The sequence below is a fragment of the Odocoileus virginianus genome, chromosome 1 (assembly GCF_023699985.2).
Source record: "Odocoileus virginianus isolate 20LAN1187 ecotype Illinois chromosome 1, Ovbor_1.2, whole genome shotgun sequence".
Lineage (NCBI taxonomy): Eukaryota > Metazoa > Chordata > Mammalia > Artiodactyla > Cervidae > Odocoileus > Odocoileus virginianus.
This window is the reverse complement of record NC_069674.1, coordinates 24,024,432-24,049,547: the sequence shown is the minus strand read 5'-3', so window position 1 is coordinate 24,049,547 and position 25,116 is coordinate 24,024,432. Positions and strand designations below refer to the sequence as shown.

At 36.4% G+C, this 25,116-nt stretch overlaps 1 protein-coding gene across 1 annotated transcript in view; it reads left to right on the top strand.

The window, feature by feature from the left end:
* The window catches only part of KLHDC10 (kelch domain containing 10), a 61,437-nt gene that overhangs the window by 27,767 nt on the left and 8,554 nt on the right, over positions 1–25,116 (top strand). Inside the window, 5 exon segments of the mRNA XM_020905613.2 lie at positions 4,311–4,397; positions 19,172–19,393; positions 20,753–20,907; positions 22,294–22,442; positions 24,316–24,400. Of these exon segments, the coding sequence (XP_020761272.2) occupies positions 4,311–4,397; positions 19,172–19,393; positions 20,753–20,907; positions 22,294–22,442; positions 24,316–24,400 (698 nt within the window).

The following is a 25,116-nucleotide window of genomic DNA, read 5'->3' as shown; positions in this document are numbered from 1 at the left end:
CTCTTCAGTTCTGTCCCATTAATACACATGTCTATCCTTATGCCAGTACTACAGTTTTGAATACTATGTCTTTGCAGTAAGCTTTGACTCCAGGAAGTATAAGTCTTCCAGTTCAGTTCTTTTTCAAGATTGTTTTGGTTTTCTGAGTTCCTTGTGTTTCATATGAAGTTTCATATTAGCTTGTCTGTTTCTGCAAAAAAAGCAGGTGGAATTTTTATAATAATTGCTCAATTCCCTTTTATATCTTAACTTATTAAAATGCTTCCCACTTCTTTTTCCTTCTGTACTGTATTCAGGTGAATTTCTTTGGCTCCATCTTTTAAAAGGCGAAAGATTTATACGATCTGAAGAGAAACCAGAGTATTGGCTCCATCTTTTAAACTAGTAGTTTAACTTGTTCTTTTTTCCCATTCTTAATTAGTTTTTTGTTAGTTAAATGATCAAAATTTAATTTCTAAAGTTCCAGTTTATTTCTTTTTAAATGTATTACTGTCTGGTATATCTCAGGATAGCAACTGTAGCTAATCTAAGGTCTTACTCTATTTAATTTGTTAGCTCTTTCTTTGGGTGAGTTCTTTTTGTCACATTAATAACTTTTTCATGTTTGGGTCTTGGTTTTGTGCTCACTCATCTTTATTTGAGAGTCCTTGTTAGCCTTCCTGTGAATATTACATCTGTTTACTGCAGCAAGTCTTCACTGACTGTGGGTAGAGATGGAATATACAGTGAGGTAGAATGTACCAATTGCCAGTCTTATCTAGTGTCTGTCCCCTCTTTTTCCTGTGATTTAATATCCACCCAGAACTCTGTCCTGTCTTTTTGATCTAAGTGTTTATATACTCATTGTTCCTACCTGGGGAGTGACACCTTTCTAGTTTGATGCCATTGTTCTTATCTGGAACGGTTAGCTAACCTGTTATGCTAAAATTCTGTAAATTATTTAGGTTCTTCCTGCTTTCACCTCTGGGCTTATTTAGTTATCTCGGAGGGCTGTTCAGGTCACTTGCAATAGCCTTCTACTCTGGGTGTGTAGGACTGTGGTAAACCTCCTTTAAGCTGATTCTATCAGCTTTTCATTTTTCAGTGATTGACTAAGACTATTTCTTGCTCTTTTTTTATTATATATTTTTAAAAATGGCTTTTGCGTTATTTGTGAGGTTTTGGGGAGACGGGAGTTGCTTGCAGTGTGCTCAGCCTACCATCTTGATTATTGAGGACTACATCATATTTATAGTGAAATAAATAAAGAGGAAAAACTTAAAAGCTAGCCAAAAGTAAAATCTTGATGAAATGATTAGAAAATTATGGTTTTTGTTTTGAAGAGTAGAAGCAATCACAAATGAAGATTGACACTCAAATATATAAAAATTAAAGTTTCAATGAACAAAACTTCAGGAATATGTTTACTTGAAATTGCAAAGATATATTTGGTATGTTGCTGGTTTCTCTTTTTATCTGCTCTTTGGCTAAACGAAGAAAACAAGGGTTCTGAAGTTAGTGCCTACTTCGCCTGAATAACCCTCTGTAGAGTCAATATTAGCCTATGCCTTTGACGGACTTATGTTGGTTGCTGACAGAGAAGCAGGCCAAAGATGTATGACAAAGCTCTGAAAAAACATCAAAAAGAATTTTTGATTACAACTTTGGTTCAGTAATTTTCAGTGTTACTCCCTCACTGTTATCTAAATTTGTTTTATATTTTTCCATTATAAAATAATGTATGTCTTAGAACTTTGGGATAATATAAAAGGAGTGATAATCCTCAACCTGAATCATAACCACTGTTAACACTTTGATATTTCTTTATAGTATTTTCTTATCATAGCTTCAAAAAAATTAGTAATGTGGTATTATTTTTCTTCCAGTCCAAAAGTAATACCTACTCAGTGAGAAAGCTTGGAAATTAAGAGAGAGCACTAAGAAAAGAAAACAAAATTGCTCTTAATAACTACCCAAAGATAACCACAATTAAAATCTGATGTCTATCCTGCCTGAATTTTTCATGACTATATACACTTTTTTCTTTGTTGATATGGTATAATACGCTACTGCTATTTTGTACCTGTACCTTTCATTTGCAATATATTGTGAATATGAATATTAGCAAGTACTCTTTTATGTACTTTTACTGGTGCGTAGAATGTGAATATATTTAAGTATGTTTACTTAGCATACTTACTTAACCATCTTCCTATGGTTGGACTCTGAAAGTGTTTCAGATTTTTTACCATTATAAATAATACCGTAGTACCTTTGTCCATACATCTTTCCATGCATGCATGATTGTTTCTTTAGGAATAAATTCCTAGAAGTGGAATAGCTGGGTCAAAGGGTATGTACATTTCAATGCTTTTGATACATAAAGATGTCAAATTTTAAGCTAATCACTTGTTATATTTTGTCTTGTATTGCTAATTGTTTTATGTGTTTGTCTTGTCTCCCTAATTAGAATATAAGCTCCTTGAGGGCAAGGGGAGTTTCTTATGCATCCTATGTATCCTTTGATAGTGTGGTTTACAGTGTTGGACTTATGAGTGATCGACAAGTATTGTATTGATTTAAAGCTGTGGTTCTAAAAAAAAAACAACAAAAAAATAAAGCTGTGGTTTTCCAATCTTTGGATGCCATAAATCTATAAATTAAAAAATATGTATCTATTTGGGGATACACACAGGCTTGCAGAATTTCTATTTTTCCAAGAAAGAATATTAAAAAACAAAACCAGCTACCATTTTCTATCACCTTCATCTCACAAAAGAATATTTAATAACAAAAGTTTCTAATTTCTGAAAAAGGGATAGACTTTCAAATGGAACATTTTAGTATTTAAAAAACTTACTGCCTTGTCCATATTTTTATTATTTTGTGTTGTATTGGTAAATCTGTACCTTAGCCCAGCAGTGGCCTATAGGCCAACATTTGGGAACTACTGATTTAAAAGACTTAGAGGATTAACAGATAAACTGTTTGCAAAATAAATAATTCTTCCCTTTGCCCACATGTCTATCTTCTCCACAATATTAAGTATACATGTACAGGTAATGCCATTTCATTACACAGAATTTGTGTATCTGTACATACAAGTGCTACATCTAAGATATTTCCATTTGCCAAAATAAAAAGCTATATGCTTTCTAAGGAATTTGAGACAGGTTAAGTGTGATGTAGTAGAAAGAAGGCATGTATCATGACTCAGACTGCCCAGACTTGACTCCTGGCTTTGGCATTAAGTCACTTAATTTTTTTTTTTAGCTTCCTTACTTATAAATTAAGATGATAATATCTTCCTTGAAGTGTTTTTATTGCCCCTGTTATAGCAGTTACCTCACTGAAATGTAATTATTTGTTTAGGCATCTGCCTTCCTCAGAAGACCATGAGTTCTTGGGGCTAGGAGTCATATCCTCCTCTGGCTACTGTGGAGCCTGGCCTGGGGCTCACAGCAGAGCAGGTGCTTAATGAAATGACTGTTCAGTCCATACAGGCTTATTGTGAGGATCAAATGAGATAACATGTATAGAAGCTCTTTGTAAACTTTAAATTCAATACCAATGTTAATTGTTTTTATTGCCTACAAGAGCTGTCTTTGGGAGCTATCAAAACTTTGAGAAGAGACAAAATTATCCCATTAACACTTTGCATTTTTCTTCTATAAGAAAATAAGTTTTAATTGGGATTAATGTGCAGTTAATTTGCTTCCTGTGAAGGCAGAAAAATTTCCTTATTTTTCTCCCCCCACAGTGGAATTGTCAAATGTTAAATGTTTGTTTTATTTGTTTGCTATCATAAAATTTTAATTTAGTGAGATCAGCTTATTTCATATTTAAAGGATGATGCCCATTGCTTTATCCTGTTAACCATAAAACTGACAAAAGAATTACCAAACCCAGAAGAGAACAGGAGCCTACGTTATATCAGATTAGTTTTAGTAAGAGCTCCCTTTTTAACATTCACTCATTTTTAAAAATGTCATCGTTTCTGATCTGTTTATAAAGCTCCTGGTCAATTTTTGCCACAAGATGGCATTGGTGATTATTGAATGCATGTTCTATTGAACCAGAATTTTGGAAAATGGTGCACATAATTGTTCATATTGTTTTGGGGATGAATTGAAAACCTTCATCACTGCTTATATATTAATTTGATTTTGTTTTGACTTCCAAAACAGGGTTAAATGCTACTTTACATCGTTTCTTTCTGTATTCAAGTATTGTTTTGTTTCCTGTTTTTCTGTCTTTATAACTACAGTTGCTATGTATTATTTGCCATGTGTTGTATGTGTCTGACTTATTGCTGATAATTGTGGTAACAGGTAAGAAGAAAATACGATGGGACCCAGTTAGGAGGCGCTTCATTCAGTCCTGTCCCATCATAAGGATCCCTAACAGGTTTTTGAGAGGTGGGTGATAACTAGCAAGAGATCTGTGCTTCGTATGGGTTAAAGGGAGCTTTGAATTTTCTAAACTCAAAACTCTGGTTGTTAAAAATTGTCTGAACAGCTAAAATTGAATTAAGGAAAGTCTATAATTTTAATTTTAAACCTGTATTTCATATTGAGCACTGTTGGAACTGTAATTATAAGTTTCAGGAAGTTAGAATCACTTCATATGTATTAGATGGTAAAAATAAATCATCTCACTGATACCAGTATTATTCCCCTGTAAATATATTAAAAAGAACTTTGAATAATTTATAAAATAAGGGTATGGGAAATGCTTTTCTAAATATGATTTTAAGGAAGAAATAAAATTTATATGACTATAAATTTGTATGTTAGAAACCATTAATAAAAAGATAAAGGGGCAAATATTTGTAACAAATGGTTAGTATCATGAATATATAAAGAGCTCTTACAAATCAAAAGTTTAAAAACAAATACCCATTGGAAAAATAGGCAAAAGAACATGAATAATCAATTAATTAAAAAATAATAAAAAGCTCAATAAATATGAACAGATGTTTATTTTCACTATTGTTATAAACATAACTGAAATAATAAGATTTTTTTGCCTATTAGATCAGCAAAGACTAAAAATAAGAGTACTCAGTGTTGCAATGGTATGGGGAAATCCAAGCTCATATATTGAAGGAAGTATAAATTTAACACCGCCTTTCTGGATTTAATTTGGCAGTATGTATCAAAAGCCTTAAAAATGTTCACATCCTTTGACCTAGTAACCTTACTTTTAGGTTTCATTCTTTCTGTTGTTTTTTTTTTGTTTGTTTGTTTGTTTCAATAAAACATACTCCTACTGAAAAAAATTAAATCTCAGAAAAGGGTTGAAAATTCTGGTTCACACTCTTGTTCTAGATATAACAAATTGTCAGACAAGCATTCTTAATATTATAATTTAGACCCTATTTAAAAGCCAGTTTATCTAATTTTGACTGAGGAGACTATTTAAAAAAAAGTCTAGGAAAAAGGCCTTCAGCAGCTAAAGATGTCTCTGTGTCTAGGGCCTAGTCTATTTTTAGCAGCCCCTCCAGATCATGAACAAATACAAGCTAAATAGGTCAAGATGAGATACAGAGGGTGCTATGCTACCTTTTTTAAGAATTTGCTTTTTCTTTTATTTTTTGGCTGCACTGCACGGCTTGTGGGGTTTTAGTTCCCCAATTAGGGATTGAACCTGGGCCATGGAAGTGAAGGCACCTAGTCATAACCACTGGACCACCAGGGAATTCCTGCTGTGCTACCTTCTAGCAAAAATAATTTTATTAATAGAAACTAAGAGGTAATTTTAGTGTTATGTGACCAAAAAAAAAAAAAAAAAACCCATTGTGAACACGTGGCCAAGCAGTACATATAATTCTATAACATAATTTTTCTTTTTCCTGTTTAAAAGATTAAAATGCTTATTGATTTATAATGAGAAAGCTAACTTGGGCTGACTAAATTTAAGTATAATTAAGCAATTGTGTAATTAGGATATAAAATTCAATATGATATCAATTTTGTACAATTATAAACATAAAAAAAAGGAAATAGTGAAATAACATTTTGTCTGGTTGGTGGGATTTTATTTTCTTTCGTATATTCTCTGTTTTCCAATGTTTTAATCATGGAAAAAGATTAGTACAGGTAAGTTTCATACCTTTCATTATTTTTGTAAGCCCTAAATTGCCTCAAAAAATGGCTGAGGAAGAAGGACTTTGACTGTGCTGAGAAGAGGGAGGTGGGACTAAACTCAGCATTAGCAACATCAAGATCCCCAGTGACCACCCCTAACGCAGTGGCCTTGTCTTAGTTCTCACTTTTGACCTGTTTGTAGTGTTTGACCTGTTGACCACCTGCACCTTCTTAAATTTTTCTCTCCTTTTGGGTTATACTTTGATGTACAGTCTGAGATGTTTTCTTCCAACCTCTTTTTGATTGTTCATTCTGTTTCCTGTACTAGCTTCTTTCTTCCTTCTCACTAAAGATGGGTATTACTCCAACGTTCTGTCCTCTCCATTATCTCCTTCTGTTATGTCATCAGATTTTACAGACTTAACTAACCTTGTTCGTTCATTCATGCTTTCATTCTTTCAGTATTTTTTGACTGCCTCCTGGGTAACAGGCTCTATGCTAGCTCACTAATTTAGATACTAGAGAATCAGGTAAAGAAATAATTACAGAATAATTTGAATGTGTAATTCTTTGTGGTAAATGTCCTGATGAGGTAGTATGGTGTGGGAGCACAAGAAGAGGTACCTGACTCAGCATGTGGGAAGGACAGAGGAAGGGAAGTCATCAGGACGACTTTTCAGAAGAGATACACTGTGTAGTCTGAGTAGGTGTTAACAGGGCAGGGTTGGGGACCAAGCAGCTTGAGTAAAGGCAGTTAGGCAGAACAGAGTGTGGTCTTTCAGAGGAACAGTAGGAAGTTCAGCGGAGTGGGAGAGAGTGCAGATAGAAGCTGGAGAGGGCCCAGATCAAGTTGGGCACCGTCCCCGGGGAGTTTTTAGGATCAGTTTATTTAACTAGCAGAGAGATTCAGTGGAAGACCAGTTACAAGGCTGTTAGAGTTATCAAGGTGAGAAATGATGGAGACTACAACTAAGGTAGTTACATATAGTAGGACTAGAAAGTAGGTAATTGGTTTAAAATGTAACGAAGTGGAATTAGATGAGACTTGATTACCACTTGAAGAGGAGGAGGGAAAAGTCAAGAAAGCTTCAGCTTTCTGTGTGGACCATTTTCTCTTTACCAGGTGTTGTATTAGATGGATGGAAGGGCAGATTGAGGGAAAAGATAATAAATTCAGTTTAAACTTACCAAACCAATAATAGCATATCCTTGGACACTCAGTCTAAGAGTTATTTCTAGGGAAACCTTTTTGGAAGCCTGCCTCTTTGTTTTGATTGCACCCTCTGTGTACCTGCCTATATCATAGTACTTATCACACTGAATTATAGTCACTTGTTTACTTGTTTTGTGCCTGCCATAGACTGTAAGCTCTGTAAGGGCAGGGACAGTGGAACAGTGCCTTTCATTTCTTTGTCTCCAGTTTGTAGCACAGTGCATGTGGTAGGTGTATCCTATGTATTTGAGTTGAACTTGTTACTTGTAAGGCTGCTGTCAAGAGAATAGGATGGGACTAAAATTTTAGTACATTTTTTACTTCCTTCTGGTGATAGTGACAGCAAACTAATGAGTTGCTGAGAATATGAAAATGCAGTTTAGTGTTCCCTTAGTTTTTTTTTTTTTTTTTTAAGTTATCTATACTCTTGAAATTGCCACTTTTAAACCTCTCATTTTGGGACTCCTACACGTTACCTCTTTTGATTCTGATTAAACAGTTTCATGGTACTCATTTTCTGTCACTAGTTTCCTTCACTAGATCCTGTATCTTTTCTAAAAGATATTTTCTGCCCCTGTAAAAAGTAGTGTGAAAACAATATCAGTGTAGTGAAGACAGTGTGTTTTCATTGCAAAATGATGGTCCGATTATACCCATTTCCTCTCCCATACTATATTACTGAAAATAATAAAACAGACATACAAAAAAGAATGAATCGTAATTGTGTTGAAAAACAGTAAAGGGAGGCTTTGAAGCCAGGTTACCCATGTCTGAATCCAGGCTCTGGCATTTACCAACTATGTGACTTTGGGCAAGTTGCTTATTCTTTTTTTTTTTTTTAACCTCAATTTCCTCATCTGCAAAATTAAGATGATGATAATGATGCCAGCTTCCTAGGGCTGCTGTGAGTATCAAGAGAGGTAACATGTGCAAAGCACTCAAGAGCTTTTACGTTCAGCCAGTATTGACTTAATGTTAGCTGCTGTCATTCTTGCTATTGTTATAATACCAGAAAATTGGTGGAATTTCAGGGTAATAGAAAACAGTTGGAGTTACAATGATTGAGAAACCAGAACAGAATAAAATGCAACCCCAAGTAGGTACTCCTGCTGCATGCTGAAAGAGAATTTCTTAATGGAACTTCTTTCCTGAAACTCAGAGCCTAGAATCAGCAAGTGTAGGAGGAAGGAGAAGGTTGGGGGAAAATGGAACATCAGGGCAAATAATTAAGAGACTGCCTTCAAAACTGCTATTTCCTCTACTTCTTCTCTTCCTCCCTGGCAGTGGCTTTGTTATTGTTGTTTAGCCATATCCAACTCGTTGCCACCCCATGGACTGTAGCCTGCCAGGTTCTTCTGTCCATGGGATTTCCCAGGAAAAAAATACTGGAGTGGGTTGCCATTTTCTTTTCCAGGGGACCTTCTCCGCCCTGGGATCAATCCTGCTCTCCTGCATTGGCAGGCAGGTTCTTTACCACTGAGCCAGCAGCGAAGAGCAGTGGCTTTTGCTCTGAGGACAGTTCTTCAGCAGAGTAGGGGTTTTGTTGGAGGGAGGACTGAGCAGACAGTGGACCTGGGATTGGAAAGAGTGTGAACGCAAAGCAGAGCTTTAGGTAATGGATTTCCACAACAGATTGGATGAGGTGGATGGAATGTGGGGAGAAGAAGAAAGTGAGGTCCACTGAAGACTGAGGTGTGTTAAATGACTGTATCATCAAAATACAGCCTTCCTTATTTTGGAAAAACTGGGTTTTTTCCTCCACTTCTAAAGAGAAACCTGTCTGTGAGTATACCACATACCTGCAGAGACCCACAGTCAAACATATCTCCCATTTGGAGGTTTGGAGACAGAGTAATACAACTGTGGAGGAAACCTGTTATCTTGAAGAGCAGACTCATTGGAAAAGACCCTGATGCTGAGAAAGATGTAGAAGGCAAAAGGAGAAGGGGGTGGCAGAGGATGTGATGGGTAGATAGCATCACCGACTCAATGGACATGAATTTGAGCAAACTCTGGGAGATAGTAGAGGGCAGAGGAACCTGGAGTGCTGCTGAACCTGGGATGCTCAGTTGGGTCGCAGAGTCAGACACTACTGAGCGACTGGACAACAAGAACAAAGCTTGAAAAAAGGTTAATAAGCTGAATAAATGAAACAGCTGACTATGGAAATAGAGATACTGAGGAAGCAGAATGGAACTTGAGGAAGTTCTGATCACAGCAGGTTCCCTCAGAGTCAAGAGAAAATTGGGTTTACAAATAAAAAGATAACTGCTGTGCAGGAAAAAAGGAGTGGTTAAAGAATTAGTTCCAATTGAAATTTGATTGCTGAAATAAAATGCAGTTAGTTAAAACAGTACACAGCTGCTGCTGCTGCGAAGTCGCTTCAGTCGTGTCCGACTCTGTGCAGCCCCATAGACGGCAGCCCACCAGGCTTCCCCGTCCCTGGGATTCTCCAGGCAAGAACACTGGAGTGGGTTGCCATTTCCTTCTCCAGTGCATGAAAGTGAAAAGTGAAAGTGAAGTCGCTCAGTTGTGTCCGACTCAAATAGCACACAGACTTAAGACCAATTTTTACAAAATTAAAGTAGAGGAAATTTATTGACCATAAAGCAACAGGACAAAAAGAGAAAGTACATGAGGAAAATTATGCTATTAGGGTAGATCTAGGTGATCCAGTATCCATTTTATAGAGGTACATATGGAAAGACAGTGAAAGAGAAAATAGAAAGAAATAAGGAATATTTCCCTGTGCTGAAGAAAGACTGAGTTTTCAAGTGTAAAGAGCCCACCAGGGAACAAGCTTGAGAAATGTAAAAGCAAAAAGCATCTGTCCGTACATCACTGAACTAGTTATGATTCCAAAGATGAAAAACAGGCTACATAGGAAGACTCAAGGCTAAGAATCAGACTGGTTTTGGATGCAACATAGTTTTCTAGAAAATAAGTGCCTTCAGCGTTCTGAGGGAAAAGTATTTTGAACACAGAACTGTATGCAGCCTCACTAATATTTGAATGTTTAAATAGGGGTCAAAATAAATAAGGACTCTGAAAGTAGGTGAACCACCTTTTTTGAGAAAATTACTTGAAGAGGTATTCCCAGTAAAATGGAAAACAAATCCAAGAAAGAGGAAGATTTGGACACAAGAAGTGGTGATGTGTGAAAAACACAGTAAAACTTTTAGAGTTCCATTGTAATACAGGGACTGTGAAGCCTGGTATAATTGATAACAAAAGATTTCTAAACAGAATAATAATAAAAAATACATATGTATATGTATGTATGTGTGTATATATATATATGAAATATTCTCTAACATTTCAGATGATTTAAATAAACTAGGGAGAAAGTACAACTGCTAAAGATCTTAAAATTTATTGTTTTAGAATTTATAGGTACAGTATATGCTTATTAAAATTAAAATAATATGGAAATATATAGGGTGAAAAATGAATGCCCTTATCTCAAGCATATAAAACAAATTTTTACAAATCAATCAGAAAAAGACATCTCAGTACAAGAATGTATAAAAGACTTGAGCACGCACTTCTCAAAAGGATTAATCCAGTTGGCCAGTAAACAAGAAAAGGTGCTCCACCTCATTAGTCATGAGATAAATGCATATTAAAACCACGGTGAGCTAGGTCTACAAGAATTGCTAAATTAAAAGGACTGAAGACATTAATACTAAATAATTTGTAAACAGGCCTTATCTAGTAAAGATTTTTGTAGCTTATGATTTCAGAAACTCCATTTCTACTTTTATAGCCAACAAATATAGGTCTCTATACACCTGAAAATACATACAAAAGTGTTTATACAACATTAAGAACCGCTGATTTGAACAACCCAAATGTCCATTTGTCCACACAACATAGACTGGGTAAATTGTGGTATGTATTCATACAAAGACAGACACTATTTGGCAGTAGAAATGAACAGACCACCTCTAAGCCCAACAACATGGATGAATCTCAGAAACACAGTAGTGAATGAAAGATCCCAGAAAGAAAACATACTATATTATTCTATACAAATACACTTTAAAACTAGGCCAAAATAAACAGGACTGTTTAGAGATGCGTACTTAGGTTAATCAAGCTGTTAAAGCAAGTTTTATGATTGCTATAAAATATTAGGAAATAGGTTTTCTCTAAAAGTGAAGCCAATGGGATGGAGAGAGTTGTAATCAAAAGGGGCAGGTAAGGGGGGCATCTGTGTGCTGGCAATATTCTATTTTTGGACCTAGATGATGGTTCCATGTTACCTTTCTGATAAATTTGTTAAACTATACATTTATAATTATGTATGTCTTATATTTGACATGTCTTATGACATGTCTATACATGTCATATTTCACAATAAGAGAACTTAAATTAAAAAAGCAAGATGCCATTTCACATCTTTATTTCTCACCTTATTCCCCTTCCCAGAAGTAACCACTGTTAATAGCCAAGTTTCTTTCCAGGCCTCGTTTATTCTTAGTATTGTTAGAGAAATACAAATTTATGGGTTTTAAAAGAATATTAGGGGGTAATAGTATGTACATCTCCTGAGGAAAAAAAGAAACCTTGATTATTTCAGTAAGATTAGGTAAGTGGGAAAATGAAACAATAAGAAAGCATGACAAGTTCTTAAGAACTGTGTATATATATATATGTATATAAGATGGCAGGGGTAATATAAAGAAAATCAAGATCAAATTGGGTTTATCTGTGGAATGTAGTACTTTAAAAGGTTAAAAGAAACAATTTGATTTTTCTGTTATCAAAAAACATTTAATAGAATTTGATACTCAATGTGTTCATTTTATTAAAATCCATCAAACTATACTCTTACGATATCTGCCCTTTTCTGTATATACATTTTAATAAAGACTTTTAAATCATACTCATTCCTGATTAAGAAATGTAGACATCCAGGAATAAAAGTAAGTTTGTTTTACTGATGGACTATCTATAAGAAACCAATTGCAAATTTCATATATAATGGTGAAACATTACCAATATCCTCACTGAAAAAGTGAAAACTGAGACAGAAATGCCCATTGTCATCTCCATCATTCAACCTTGTTCTGAAGGTTTCAGCCAATACAATAAAAGATGGAGGGGGGAAAAAGGTAGGTATGTTAGAAAGAGCTGCAAATTGCCATTAATAACAGGATGATTACTATAAAATTCAAGATAATTAACTAATGATAGCTAATACTAGAATTTAGAAAATTAGATAAAATTTAAACTTTAAAGATGAATTACTTTCCTGTATATTAACAATTGCCTGAGTGCTTTCCTGGTGACTCAGATGGTAAAGAATCCGCCTGCAATATGGGAGACCTGGGTTCCATCCCTGGGTTGGGAAGATCCCCTGGAGAAGGAAATTGCAACCCACTCCAGTATTCTTGCCTGGGAAATCCCATGGACAGGAGCCTGGTGGGCTACAGACCATATATTAACAACGAATTAAAAAATCAAACCAGTCAATCCTAAAGGCAATCAGTCCTGAATACTCGTTGGAAGGACTGATGCTGAAGCTGAAGCTCTAATACTTTGGCCACCTGATGCGAAGAACTCATTGGAAAAGACCCTGATGCTGGGCAAGATTGAAGCAGGAGAAGGGGACGGCAGAGGATGAAATGGTTGGATGGTATCACCGACTCAATGGACATGAGTTTGATCAACCTCCCGGAGTTGGTGATGGACAGAGAAGCCTGGCGTGCTGCAGTTCTTGGGGTTGCAAAGAGTCAGACATGACTGAGCAACTGAACTGAATTAAAAAGTAAAAGATGTCTATTAATAGTTGTACAGAAAATTTTACTTAGGAATAAAAAATAAGAAAACTGAAAGCATACTGATGATACAAAAAGATGAGGATAAATGGCTAGAGATTATATTCCTTTATGGGTCATCTCAAAATCTTCAGGAGACTTCCTTAAAATTGAGCTTTTATTTTTACATAATTTCAGACTTACAGAGCAGTTACAAAAATGATAAAATTTTCCTGTATTCTTTACCAGGATCCCGCAGATGTTAACATTTGATCATACTTGCTTTATCCTGCTCCCTCTTTTCTTTTTCTTCTCCCCTTTCTCCCCTCTCTATCTATAATACATATGCATATACATACTGTTTTTCTGTTTGAATCATTTGAGATTAAGCTGCAGACTCAATGCTCCTTTACCCCTAAATATTTTGGTGTCTGTTCCTGGAACACAGATACTCTCTTGTGTAGTTGCAGAACAGGTATTAAAATTGAGAAATTAACACTATAAATAATGGGCTGAATTAACACTATTATCAGATTTACAGACCTCATTTTGGATTTTGCTAGTTCTTCCAAAAATGTCCTTTATAGTAAAATAAAATCCCTGATCATGTGTTGCATTCAGTTCTCATGTATCTTTAGCCTTAAGATACTTCAGAGCTGTCATAATTAAAACAGTGTAGTAATGGTACAAGTATTAATAAATAGCAGGACTGAACAGAGCTGAGAAACCCAGGCCAATATGTAGTGACAGCTATCACAAGCACGCTTTGCTCAGCACTTGAACTCATGGCAGCACCAGTGTCTGTCAGACCAAGTTTCTTTTATTGCCGCCAACTTACACTGAAGATTACTCTGCTCTTAGAAGCCAGATCTTAATAAAATCTTACACAGGGTATGGAAGCCCTGCAGTAGGAGACACTTACATAACCAAGAATATTGTGTGCTGCTGTTAATGGATGGCCTTTGCCTGAGCAACTTGGACTCTAGGACTAGTAAAAAGGCCTGCCTACCAGTCAAGGGTGGGAGCCAGCTGGCACAGTCCAGGCCTCCAAGTGTACAACAGAAGACCTGTCTTCTCAGGTAGAGGTAATGGTAGGCTTTATATTTGGAAAGAAGTGACCAGTTAAATTGGTTGGATGTCATCAGGGATTCAATGAACATGAGGTGGTTGGATGTCATCACAGACTCAATGGACATGAGTTTGAGCAAGCTCCGGGAGATGGTGAAGGACAGGGAAGCCTGGCATGCTGCAGTCCATGGGGTCGCAAAGAGGTGGACACGACAGCAACTAAACAACAGCAGCCAGTTAAACAGTTCATCCTTTAAGCTCTATGATATTTATAACTGGTTAGTGCTTTTAGAAGGTCCTAATTTTTTTTTAATAGTGACCTTACACAAATGTTTCATAGCACATCAAGAGGTGGCTTCATCTTGTAAGTGATAGGCTTATTAAGCTAAAATGTTATATTCTGTTTGCAAGCTTTTGCATTTAAGAGTGTGTGGTGTCTTTATGTTGATTGTATGCATTCTTAAAGAGCAAAAGATTTTGTGTCCATGGTGATTAGACCTGGATATTGAGATTTTCCTAATTCTACTCTAGAACTTGTCAGTGTGGTATACAGTAAAGACCAAAAGGGTAATGGTACAGTTGGACATGACTGAAGTGACTTAGCATGCATACACTACTCTGGCTTCAAAGACAGCTTTTCAGTTCAGTGTTAGAGGGATAGCTTTCCATAAGGGGTTCAGGGACAATAGCCTACCCATTTTGTGAGAAATATTAGTGTCCTATCTCATAAAATATACAAAAATATGTTTTTAATGTATTCAGGTTCTGAATATGAAAAACCAAAACTAAAAAATTATTAGAAATAAATGAAAATAGTAATCTTATAATTATGCTTTCCAGGTGGCACAGTAGTAAAAGAATCCTGCCTGCCAGTGCAAGAGAGCCAGGTTTAATCCCTGGCTCAGGAAGATACCTGGAGTAGGAAATGGCAACCCACTCCAGTATTCTTGCCTGGAAAATTCCACAGACAGAGGAGCCTGGTGGGCTACAGTCCATGGGGTCATAAAGAGTCAGATACAACTGAACAGGAGCACAAAGGCATGAGGAATCTTATAATGTAAGATGTAAAGCAAATGAGCCTTTTGTTAAGAGCCTTAAAAGATTGAGAGATTCACTTGTACAAAAACTTCCATATGTTAAAGGATACCATAAATAAAATTAAAAGACCAGAGTAGGCTGGAAGAAAGAAATAGAACAAATAAATAATTTCTACAAATCTGTGAGAAGACAATAAAGTAGATAAGAAAGTGGACAAAGGATATGTGATCAGGCAGTTCCCCAAAGAAGTACAAATCGGCTGATAAACATGTGATAATCAGGGAAATGCAAATTGGTTTGATACCCATCACATTGGGACAGACTAAAAAGGTTGAAGAGGGCCTGAAGAAATAGGCACTTCTATACACTATTTTCAGTCTTCTTGAAAAGCAATATAGCTCAGTTATAACCCTGTTGCATCTGTGACAACTTTAAGTGTATATTCCTTTGACCCCAGACCCAAAGAAATCTTTAGTTACTGACTAGAGAGAAAGAATAGTTAACTCTTTACTCCCAGCCCTAGGACTTCTTGATGGGATGTTTAATATTTATCAAACGTTGATCAGATGCTCAACTCAGCAGTTTTATTTGCATAGATAATGGCATTATTTACAGAAGCCATCAATTGAACTAGACCAGTGCTCTTGATAGAAATATTATGTAAGCCACAAAATTTTAAATTTTCTAGTAGCCTAATGAAAAAAGTAAAAAACAGGTGACATTAATCTTAATTTTTATTTGATCAGGAGATCAAAAATATCACTTCAACCTATATTCAGATATAAAAATTAGTAACTTTACATTCATTTTTGGATACTAAGTCTGTTAAATCCAGGGAGCATTTTACAATTAAAGCTTAACTCAGTTTGGACCAGCCTCATTTCAGATGCTTGGTAGTCGTATGTGGCTAGCGGCCACTGTGTTGGACAGCACAGGAATAACTGTAAGCCCCAGAGGACAGAAAGGAATGATCTTATCATTGTATCCTTAGCACCTAGTACAGTACCTGCCATATAGCAGGCGCCCAGTAATATTTTTGGCTCAACGAATAAATGGATAAATATAAAGTCATCTTTTCATTGACTTCTCAACCTTTAATCATATGTTATATTTGTCTCAAAAATAGTTGGCAGTAAACATAAAATGGAATGACTTCTCTGCTGTGCAGTCATTTAGAGAAAATCCTGGAATATACTATATGTCTTTTCATATCTGCTCAAAAGCAGTTTCAAAAATTTCTGTTGGTTCCAGGTAATAAAGCAAATGACACTATAGAAAATCTTAGAGTTCCTGTTTGTTGACCATAGCAACTGTTGAGTTTTTTTTTTTCATTAAATTTGTCTTGCTAATTCTTAGAAGCATTTATGTTTTAAGAAGACCATTGCATAATCCAATTCCTGTCCCCAAAATTGTATCTCATTCTAAGTACAGTATCAAAGTCCAGTGAGAGCTGTACACTGTTTTGATCATTCCCGTTACTGTTAACTTTGACCTGAAGTTAATATCAATGAAACTTCTAGTGTCTGTTATACATTTCTGCTTTAGATGTTGTGGTGATACAGAAATAATTGCTATATGTGATTTTTGCCCTTTATTTGGAGAAGAAAATTATTAATGAAATGAATAGAGAAAAATTAAAAATTGTAAATTTGTTCAGTAGTTCCTGTGTTCCTTAGGCCTGGTAATAGAAAGGTAAATACAAATGCATTCTGTTTCCCTCAAATAGTTTATTGCCTCCTAGGAAGATGCATATATTAACCAATAAACATAGTTTAACAAAACAGCAAGTATAATATATCTGTGAAGTACAAAAATATTATTCCTTCATACAAAGCAAGCTGAGACTCAGTGAGGGTCAGTGACTTGTTCAAGGAAGCAGTTAGAACCTGGATTCAAATCTAGATATTTATAGAAGTTATTGCTCTTCCTTCCACACCACATTTTCTGCTTCAAGATTTTTAGAAATAGAAATTTAGCTCTTCACTTGAGATAAATCATAGCTCATGAGTAAACTCCAAACTGATTATAGTTTGTGTAATATTATATTTATTATGTACTTATCTAGTTATCGTGTAGTCATCTTATTAATTGTCCATGTCTATCCTAATATTTGAGTGGTGTGGCGGTAAAGGCCGCGAGTTTTCTCTTTTTGGCCGTGCCACACAGCTTGCAGGATCTCAGTTTCCTGACCAGGGATTGAAGCTGGGCCGTGGCAGTGAAAGCCCGGGATCTTAACCACTAGGCCACCAGGGAACTCCCAGGGTCATAGAGTTTTTGTTTTTGCCATAGAGTTTTATTGATGAGACAGCTATATGGACTGAGCTCTGAGGTCTTGCCACACCAGACATTGAAGGTTGCTGCTGCTAAGTCGCTTCAGTCGTGTCCGACTCTGTGCGACCCCACAGACGGTAGCCTACCAGGCTCCTCCATCCCTGGGATTCTCCAGGCAAGAACACTGGAGTGGGTTGCCATTTCCTTCTCCAATGCATGAAAGTGAAAAGTGAAAGCGAAGTCGCTCAGTCTTGTCTGACTCTTAGCGACCCCATGGACTGCAACCTACCAGGCTCCTCCGTCCATGGGAGTTTCCGGGCAAGAGTACTGGAGTGGGTGCCGTTGCCTTCTCTGCATTGAAGGCTAGGTGGACCAGGTCAAGGGCTAAGGGAAGGACTCGGCTTTCCAAGTAGAGAGACAGACTTAAACAGGCAGGAGTGTAGGAGCAGGGAAGGCTCTGAATTGCTGTTTGAGAACTTCTCAGGACCTACAGGTTGGACTTGAGTGATTCGATGGCCATGGTTTGTTCATTTGGCTTTTAGTTTTTCTAGGTCTGTGCAGTTTCATTTCAGTTCTTGTTTCAAAGCATACTGTAGGAAGTAGGATTTTGAGTTTAAAAAAATATAGGTGAGGCCTGTATTAGGCTGATAATGTTTATATAACAGTGTTTATTAGATGTCCAGCATTGTCATAAATACTAATGTTATACTAGTATCCATTCATAATATATGAAAGTAGATAAGTCTTTAGGATAACAGACAACCTAATACCTTACTCCATCCAGTGTATATTTAATCATCTTTGGTTCTATAGCTATGTAAGGATTTGTGTAGACTGGTACAAAAACTGTAAGGATAGTAGAAATAATATAAATTTGGGGTTTTTTTTACTCTAAAATAATCGAAGTAACTTCTAGTGAACTATTTGACAATTTAAACTTCAGAGAGCTTGCAGATACAGATGGTAGAAACAGCTTTTTTTTTTTTTAATTGTGTTGTTTGTGGGATCTTAGTTTCCCAATTAGGAATGAAACCTGGGGCCCCAGCAGTGAAAGTACTGAATCCTAACCACTGGACCACCAGGGAATTCCCTGAAATAGCTTTTCTTAATAAAGTTCTTAACAGGATGAAAGATGCTCTTTAAAATAAGTATAGGGACATTCTTTGTTAACTACCATAATGCCTGGAGTGGTGTTTAAATTCTAAACTTCGCTATAACTCTTTGAAAGCCAGTTTTCTTTTTAAGTGTATAATTATATATTGTAGAAAAATCACAGATTTTATGTATGTGTATTTTTATTTATACATGACTCATTCACATTTGTGATTATATTTATGTAGTTCTCTAATACTTTCAGTTTAATTTAGTTGGCCTGTGTTTTTCCTCCTCTAAGAAAATAGAAGATTCGTCCTTTTAGCTTTTGGATTTTTAAACCCTTCCTCCTCCTATTCTTGAAAATTCTGTCACCAGCCATTTTCTCAAGTTTATGATGCTGTTTTGCCTTCCTTGGGAAAAATCCTTTTACAGTTATCCAGATTTGAAAATAGTTCTATGAAATAGAAATGGAGACTAGCTCCTTAAAATCCTAAGTAGTATGTGTGAACATATAAAATAACCTAGTTAAAAAAAAGTGCATCCACATCATAAATTTTCCCTGATTACCTTTTAAAGATAAAATACTTGTTACCAAATTTTGTGTGTACTTTTAATCTGCTGGGCCACCTGTGAAAAACTGTCCTCTTCTCTCCTAGGCCACAGACCTCCACCAGCACGAAGTGGACATCGTTGTGTGGCAGATAATACCAATCTGTATGTGTTTGGAGGTTATAACCCAGATTATGATGAATCAGGAGGGCCAGATAATGAAGACTATCCTCTCTTCAGGGAGCTTTGGAGGTATCATTTTGCTACAGGAGTATGGCACCAGATGGGCACAGATGGCTACATGCCCCGAGAATTGGCATCTATGTCACGTGAGTGCAAGCAGTTCTGAACTTTGGGCTATATGAAATGTCTCAGAGGTCTGGTTCAATGTTAGGTGTTTTTCTTGTTAATGATTTTTAAGAATACCAAATCAAAATAGTAATATGATTAAGCCCTGTTAATGGGTAGACTCTCACTATGATAATACTATAGCATTGTATTCAGAATCAATTGTGAATTGGATCGTCCTGAGTTTGAATTTAGCTGTATGTCACATACTTGCCTAATGATTTTTCGCTTCTAATTCCTTACCCATAAAATGGGATTAATATCTTAGAGGGTACAACATAAAGTATCATATATAAGCCTGGCAAAATGTAGTAGAAGATCAACAAATGGTATTTACAGCTGTTGAGCAAAGTGCTTCACACATGGTATCTGTTTAATCCTCACAGCATCTCTATGGTGCCAGCACTGGAATTCTTGCCATTGTACAGATGAGGAGACTGAGGCTTTAGAGGGGCCCTAAGGACGTGGCTGTGAGTGCAGGCTCTGGAGCTAGACTGCCTGGGATTGAACCCTAGCTTGACAAGGTTCTTTTTAGAAAACCTTCAACAAGTTATTTAAACCTTTCACCACTTTCTATTTCATCATCTATAAAAATGAAGAAGAGAATAATAGTTCCTACCTCATAGGGTTGTTGGAAAGATTAATTTAAAGAGATTAAATAACTTTCCTGAGGTCACATAAGACTTAAAACCCAGCTTTCACTGTCTCTAGAGCTCCTGCTGTTGACTCTATCAATTGAAGAATTGGTTAAAAAAAAATCATTGAAGTGATACAGTAGCTGTATTTTCAGAATATTTGCCATAAGAGAAAGAATATACAAGTGTGTTTGATGACAGGAACAGAAAGTTGCCAGCAGGATATTCATGTTCTTTTTATTAGGTGTAGGATTAAGATGACAGAAACTATAATTTAACATGTAGCGATCATTCCCCTGGAAAAAAACAGAATGATCCTTTTATCCCTTCATCCTGAGTCCCACTGGGTCTTTGCTAAGGCAAAGATGAGCCTTCATTTTCTTCTGCTCTACTGTGTACTTGAACTGTGTTAAGCAGCAGTGGTGGATTGTAGTTCATATCATTCTGTATTGTTATATACCGTGTTTCATGAATTCCAAAAATGTGCATTGAATACATGTCACGTATCAAAGAGTGAGCCATGTGATGTAGTGTGAATTAGATCTTTTTCTGTAGAACTTACAGTAGTTATATGTCAGTGGTTTGAGTTATTTTTTGAAAGCATTAAAGCAGACATTTTCTAGTTTCTCTGATATCCTGGGTTAATGTGGGAGTACCGTGCAAGTAGCCAGTATGAAAATGAAATTCATGCTTCTTCTTTTCCAGTTGTGCTGCATGGAAACAACCTGTTAGTGTTTGGAGGTACTGGCATCCCATTTGGTGAGAGCAATGGCAATGATGTCCACGTCTGCAACGTGAAATATAAGAGATGGGCTTTGCTCAGCTGTCGGGGGAAGAAACCCAGTCGTATATATGGACAGGTACCAATCTATGGCCAGTCATGGTGGATGAATTTGTTCAGATTCTTTAGTTCCAGGAACAACGTCAGAATATTTATATTACCACCAATTTTTTAAACGGAAAATAAATCCATTGTTACTATTCGATTTTTCAGTTTCAGTGTGAAATTGTAAATCTGGTTGCTTGCCTTCTTCTTTCCGTTCTTTTCCTCCCTCTTTTTTTTTTTCCTACTCCAACTTTTAGGATCAATGATCTAGACCTATATGGAAGTTTCCTTAAATATCAGGACCTCACTTACCCTCAGTGAGAGATTGGGCTATATATATGGTCCAAGCCCTATCGTCTTTAGAGTGATATGATGCTTTGAAGAGCTTTCTGACCTAAGTTTTGAGTAGATGTTCCCTGCACTTGGTTAAGAGACTTTTATACAGATCTTGGCTAAAACACAGATTACACAGAAATTAGCTTCCAGTTGGTGGCTCAGAGGTTAAAGTGTCTGCCTGCAATGCGGGAGACCCAGGTTCGATCCCTGGGTCGGGAAGATCCCCTGGAGAAGGAAGTGGCAACCCACTCCAGTATTCTTGCCTGGAGAATCCCATGGACGGAGGAGCCTGGTGGGCTACAGTCCATGGGGGTTGCAAAGAGTTGGACACGACTGAGCGACTTCACTTTCACTTTCACTTTAGGTTCTAGTACTTCAGACTTTAGGTTTTGTACTTCAGACTTTAGGAAAGTACAAAGTACTTCAGACTTTAGGAAAGTTTTGTACAAAAAGGTAGGAAGCAACTCATCATACATCAGAGACCCTTTGAGAATAATGGGCTAAGCTTAAAACAGCTAAAGCAATAGCTTCTTTCTCAACTAGCTGGCATTGATACTGATACGTAGCTTCTGGACTGTGTGTAGAAGCACAGACTAGATGACTGTATCCCACCACAGGTTTAAACTCTTAAGAAATGACTATACCAAAAGCCAAACTTACATTGAGAAGAGTCTTGTGGAAAATGTCAAGTTTTGAGAACTTTCTTACTTAAGGGATTCTGGGGTCTTATTTTCATATCTGCTGCTGCTTCTTAAAGACATTTTTCTCTAGACTCCTTAGAAAGTGAAGCAGCTTTCAGTGGAAATGCTCATGTCCATGATCTGTAAATTCTTTGGTTGGCTAAGACCCCTAAGGAGCCCTTTGCCCATCTAGACAGAACTTGCTTTCCAGTTGAGAAAAACTTATTTTTCTAAAAACAATCTCTGTGTTTTCTAAAATCTTTAATCCTTTAAGAGTCTGATTTTTAGAAGGATAAAAAGTACAAGAAAACTTAATAAAACTTGATTTTGGGGTATCTAATAAGTTTACATTCTTTAACCATGTGTTAACGAGGCAGTCTTGTTCACACCTCCTCATTATCCAGGCTATGGCTATCATCAATGGCTCCCTTTATGTATTTGGAGGGACAACTGGCTATATTTACAGCACAGACCTGCACAAATTAGATCTCAATACCAGAGAGTGGACACAACTGAAACCAAACAACCTATCCTGTGATCTACCAGAAGAGAGGTGAGATTCTAGGATTAAAGCATATTCTTTCTTGCTAAGATTTTACTTTTTTTTTAGAATATTGGCAGTATGGTTTGAAGAAGCCCTTTGCCCTTGTTGAAATAGCTGACTGGCTATTAGATCCCTATTCAGCATTAAAGAAGGGTTTTCTGGTGAGGAAATGGTATTTCCCCTCTGAACTATAGCATTTTTTTCACGTTACTTCCTTTTATGCTTCAGTTTTCCTGCATTAAGAAAGTACACTTGCCTGGAAAATCCCAGGGGTGGCGGAGCCTGGTAGGCTGTAGTACATGGGGTCCCTGAGTCGGACATGACTGAGCGACTTCACTTTCACTTTTCACTTTCATGCATTGGAGAAGGAAATGGCAACCCACTCCAGTGTTCTTGCCTGGAGAATCCCAGGGACAGGGGAGCCTGGTGGGCTGCCGTCTATGGGGTCGCAGAGTCGGACATGACGGCGCAGAGTCGGACATGACGGCAGTGACTCAGCAGCAGCAGCCCTTTAGAAAAAAACAGTGAAAAAAGAAAAAAAAAGTGGTAACAATTGTAACTAAATTTCATATTACTGGCACAGCAGTTACTTTCTAGTTACTTTTTGATTTCCCTTCTTAACTTGGTATTAGGATTCTTTGGCTCCCTTGCTTAACAACCTATCCCCAGAAAGGATACAGTGCCTTGCTCATGTGGTACTCAGTGAATGTTGATTGAATGGGTGGTTGGATGGATGGAAGAAAGGGAGGGAAGATTGTGTCTTTTAAGTGCTCTATTAAACACTCAGACATCACATGATTCTCTTTAGTTACCTTTTAGTAGCAGTCCTACATGAACTATCTCTCATTTTTCTTTCCTAACAGCAGTTGCCTCTTCTTGGAATTAAACCCACCAGAAAACTTAAAGAGGTGTCTTTTTTTCCCCCCTCTAGTTTAAAAGCAAAGACAATAAACAATTTTTAACTTACTGTTAGACTATTCTTTGTTGGCTTTTTAAAAATGGCATATGGGTGCTAAGGAAGATTTATCTCTATTGTAGTATCTTAGTGCTCTGATTATTGCAGAACTACCATAGGAGGACTTGGGAGATGGCTTGGTACAGGGAATAATTTTGATGTATAATATTTTTTCAGCACCAAGGCCTTCAGGAAAAGGAGAAACTAGATTAAGTTTTCAAAGTATTTTCACATAGTTGCCTTCTTTGAGTAATTTTATGGATATATTATAAATTGTTTCAGCTTTTAGCTAAACTACTTGGATAAAAGTTCTGGTAGGTGTTTCATATTATATTCACAGCTTTATGTAGCATGATTTTTCCTGATAATCCTTGTATCTGTTAAATAAGTGTGTTAGTTTGAAAACCCATAGTCTAGACTTTCTGATTAAATGTAGGCAGCTCACTTTTTAAAACTCTGTAATATTTTCCCCCTTATACAGTTACCACAAAAAGATTATAGAAAATCTAGAAGATACAAATAAGCAAAATGAAGAAAATAAAAAATAAAGTCTAAACTCAGGGATAACCAGGGTTAACATTTTACATGTATTCTTATAGTCATTTTTCTGTTGCATTATTTGTATATCTGTAAATTTTTAGTAGGATTATAACCTATCTGCTCTTATCTAACTGATTTTTTTCAGTCAGTGACATGAAAAAGAAGTTTTCAGTATATTAACATTCTCTGTACCTACATTCTCATTGGTTGCATACTAATCTATTTTTTATATTGTATAACTTATTTAACCAATTCATTATTATTTGACACTTGAGTCATTTCCAATAATTTATTATTATAAATAACGATGCAGTAAAAGTCTTCCAGCCAACTCTTACGTAGGTCATTTCCCCCTTAATTATAAATGTATTTGTTGTATATTTTCAGGTACAGACATGAAATTGCACATGATGGGCAGAGGATTTACATCTTGGGAGGTGGTACTTCTTGGACAGCTTATTCCTTAAACAAGGTACATTAAAAAGGAAAGACAGAGGAAGAGGGCCAGAGGAAAGGCATTGTTACACTGAGCATAATGAGTAACAGTTCTGTTATGGTAGACATTTTAATTTTCAAGCAGGTTCTTTATGAAGACCTATTTTGCGTTGGATGCTCTTTATAATATAGGGTTGAACTCTGTGCCCCTAATGTGCTTTCCCGTTGACGGTTGTATAACCACACACTGAAAATCCTTTATTAGACTTATCCCTTTGTGCTCGATGAGAAAAGATATTAAAAGAAAGATACAGTTGCTCAAATGGGGCAACTAATTAGAATTGGAACCAGGATTCTCAGAATGTCACATTGCTCTCATTGTCAGTGCTGTGTATCTAAAAAGAACAGGCATGTTTAGGATGACACATCACTAACCTTAGAAAGCTGAGCTCTGAAGGGCTTCTGTTCATCCATCCCTGTGGCATTTCTAAATCCACATGTCCCAGAGGAAGTCTATAGGCCTCAGAGCTCCTGGTCTGCTTTGAAATCTTAATGGTCCTTTCCAAGTTTTGTCAAAACTTCATTCTCATATTTACTTAAAAACAGTTGCTTTTTTCTGTTATACAAATGATATATGTTTATCACAGAATATGTGGAAGCAGTAGAATTCCAACTTTTTCCCTCATTTTTTTCTATGACTTAAAAATAATAAAATTATGTATGTGCTGAATTTTCAACTGCTTCATTTAATGT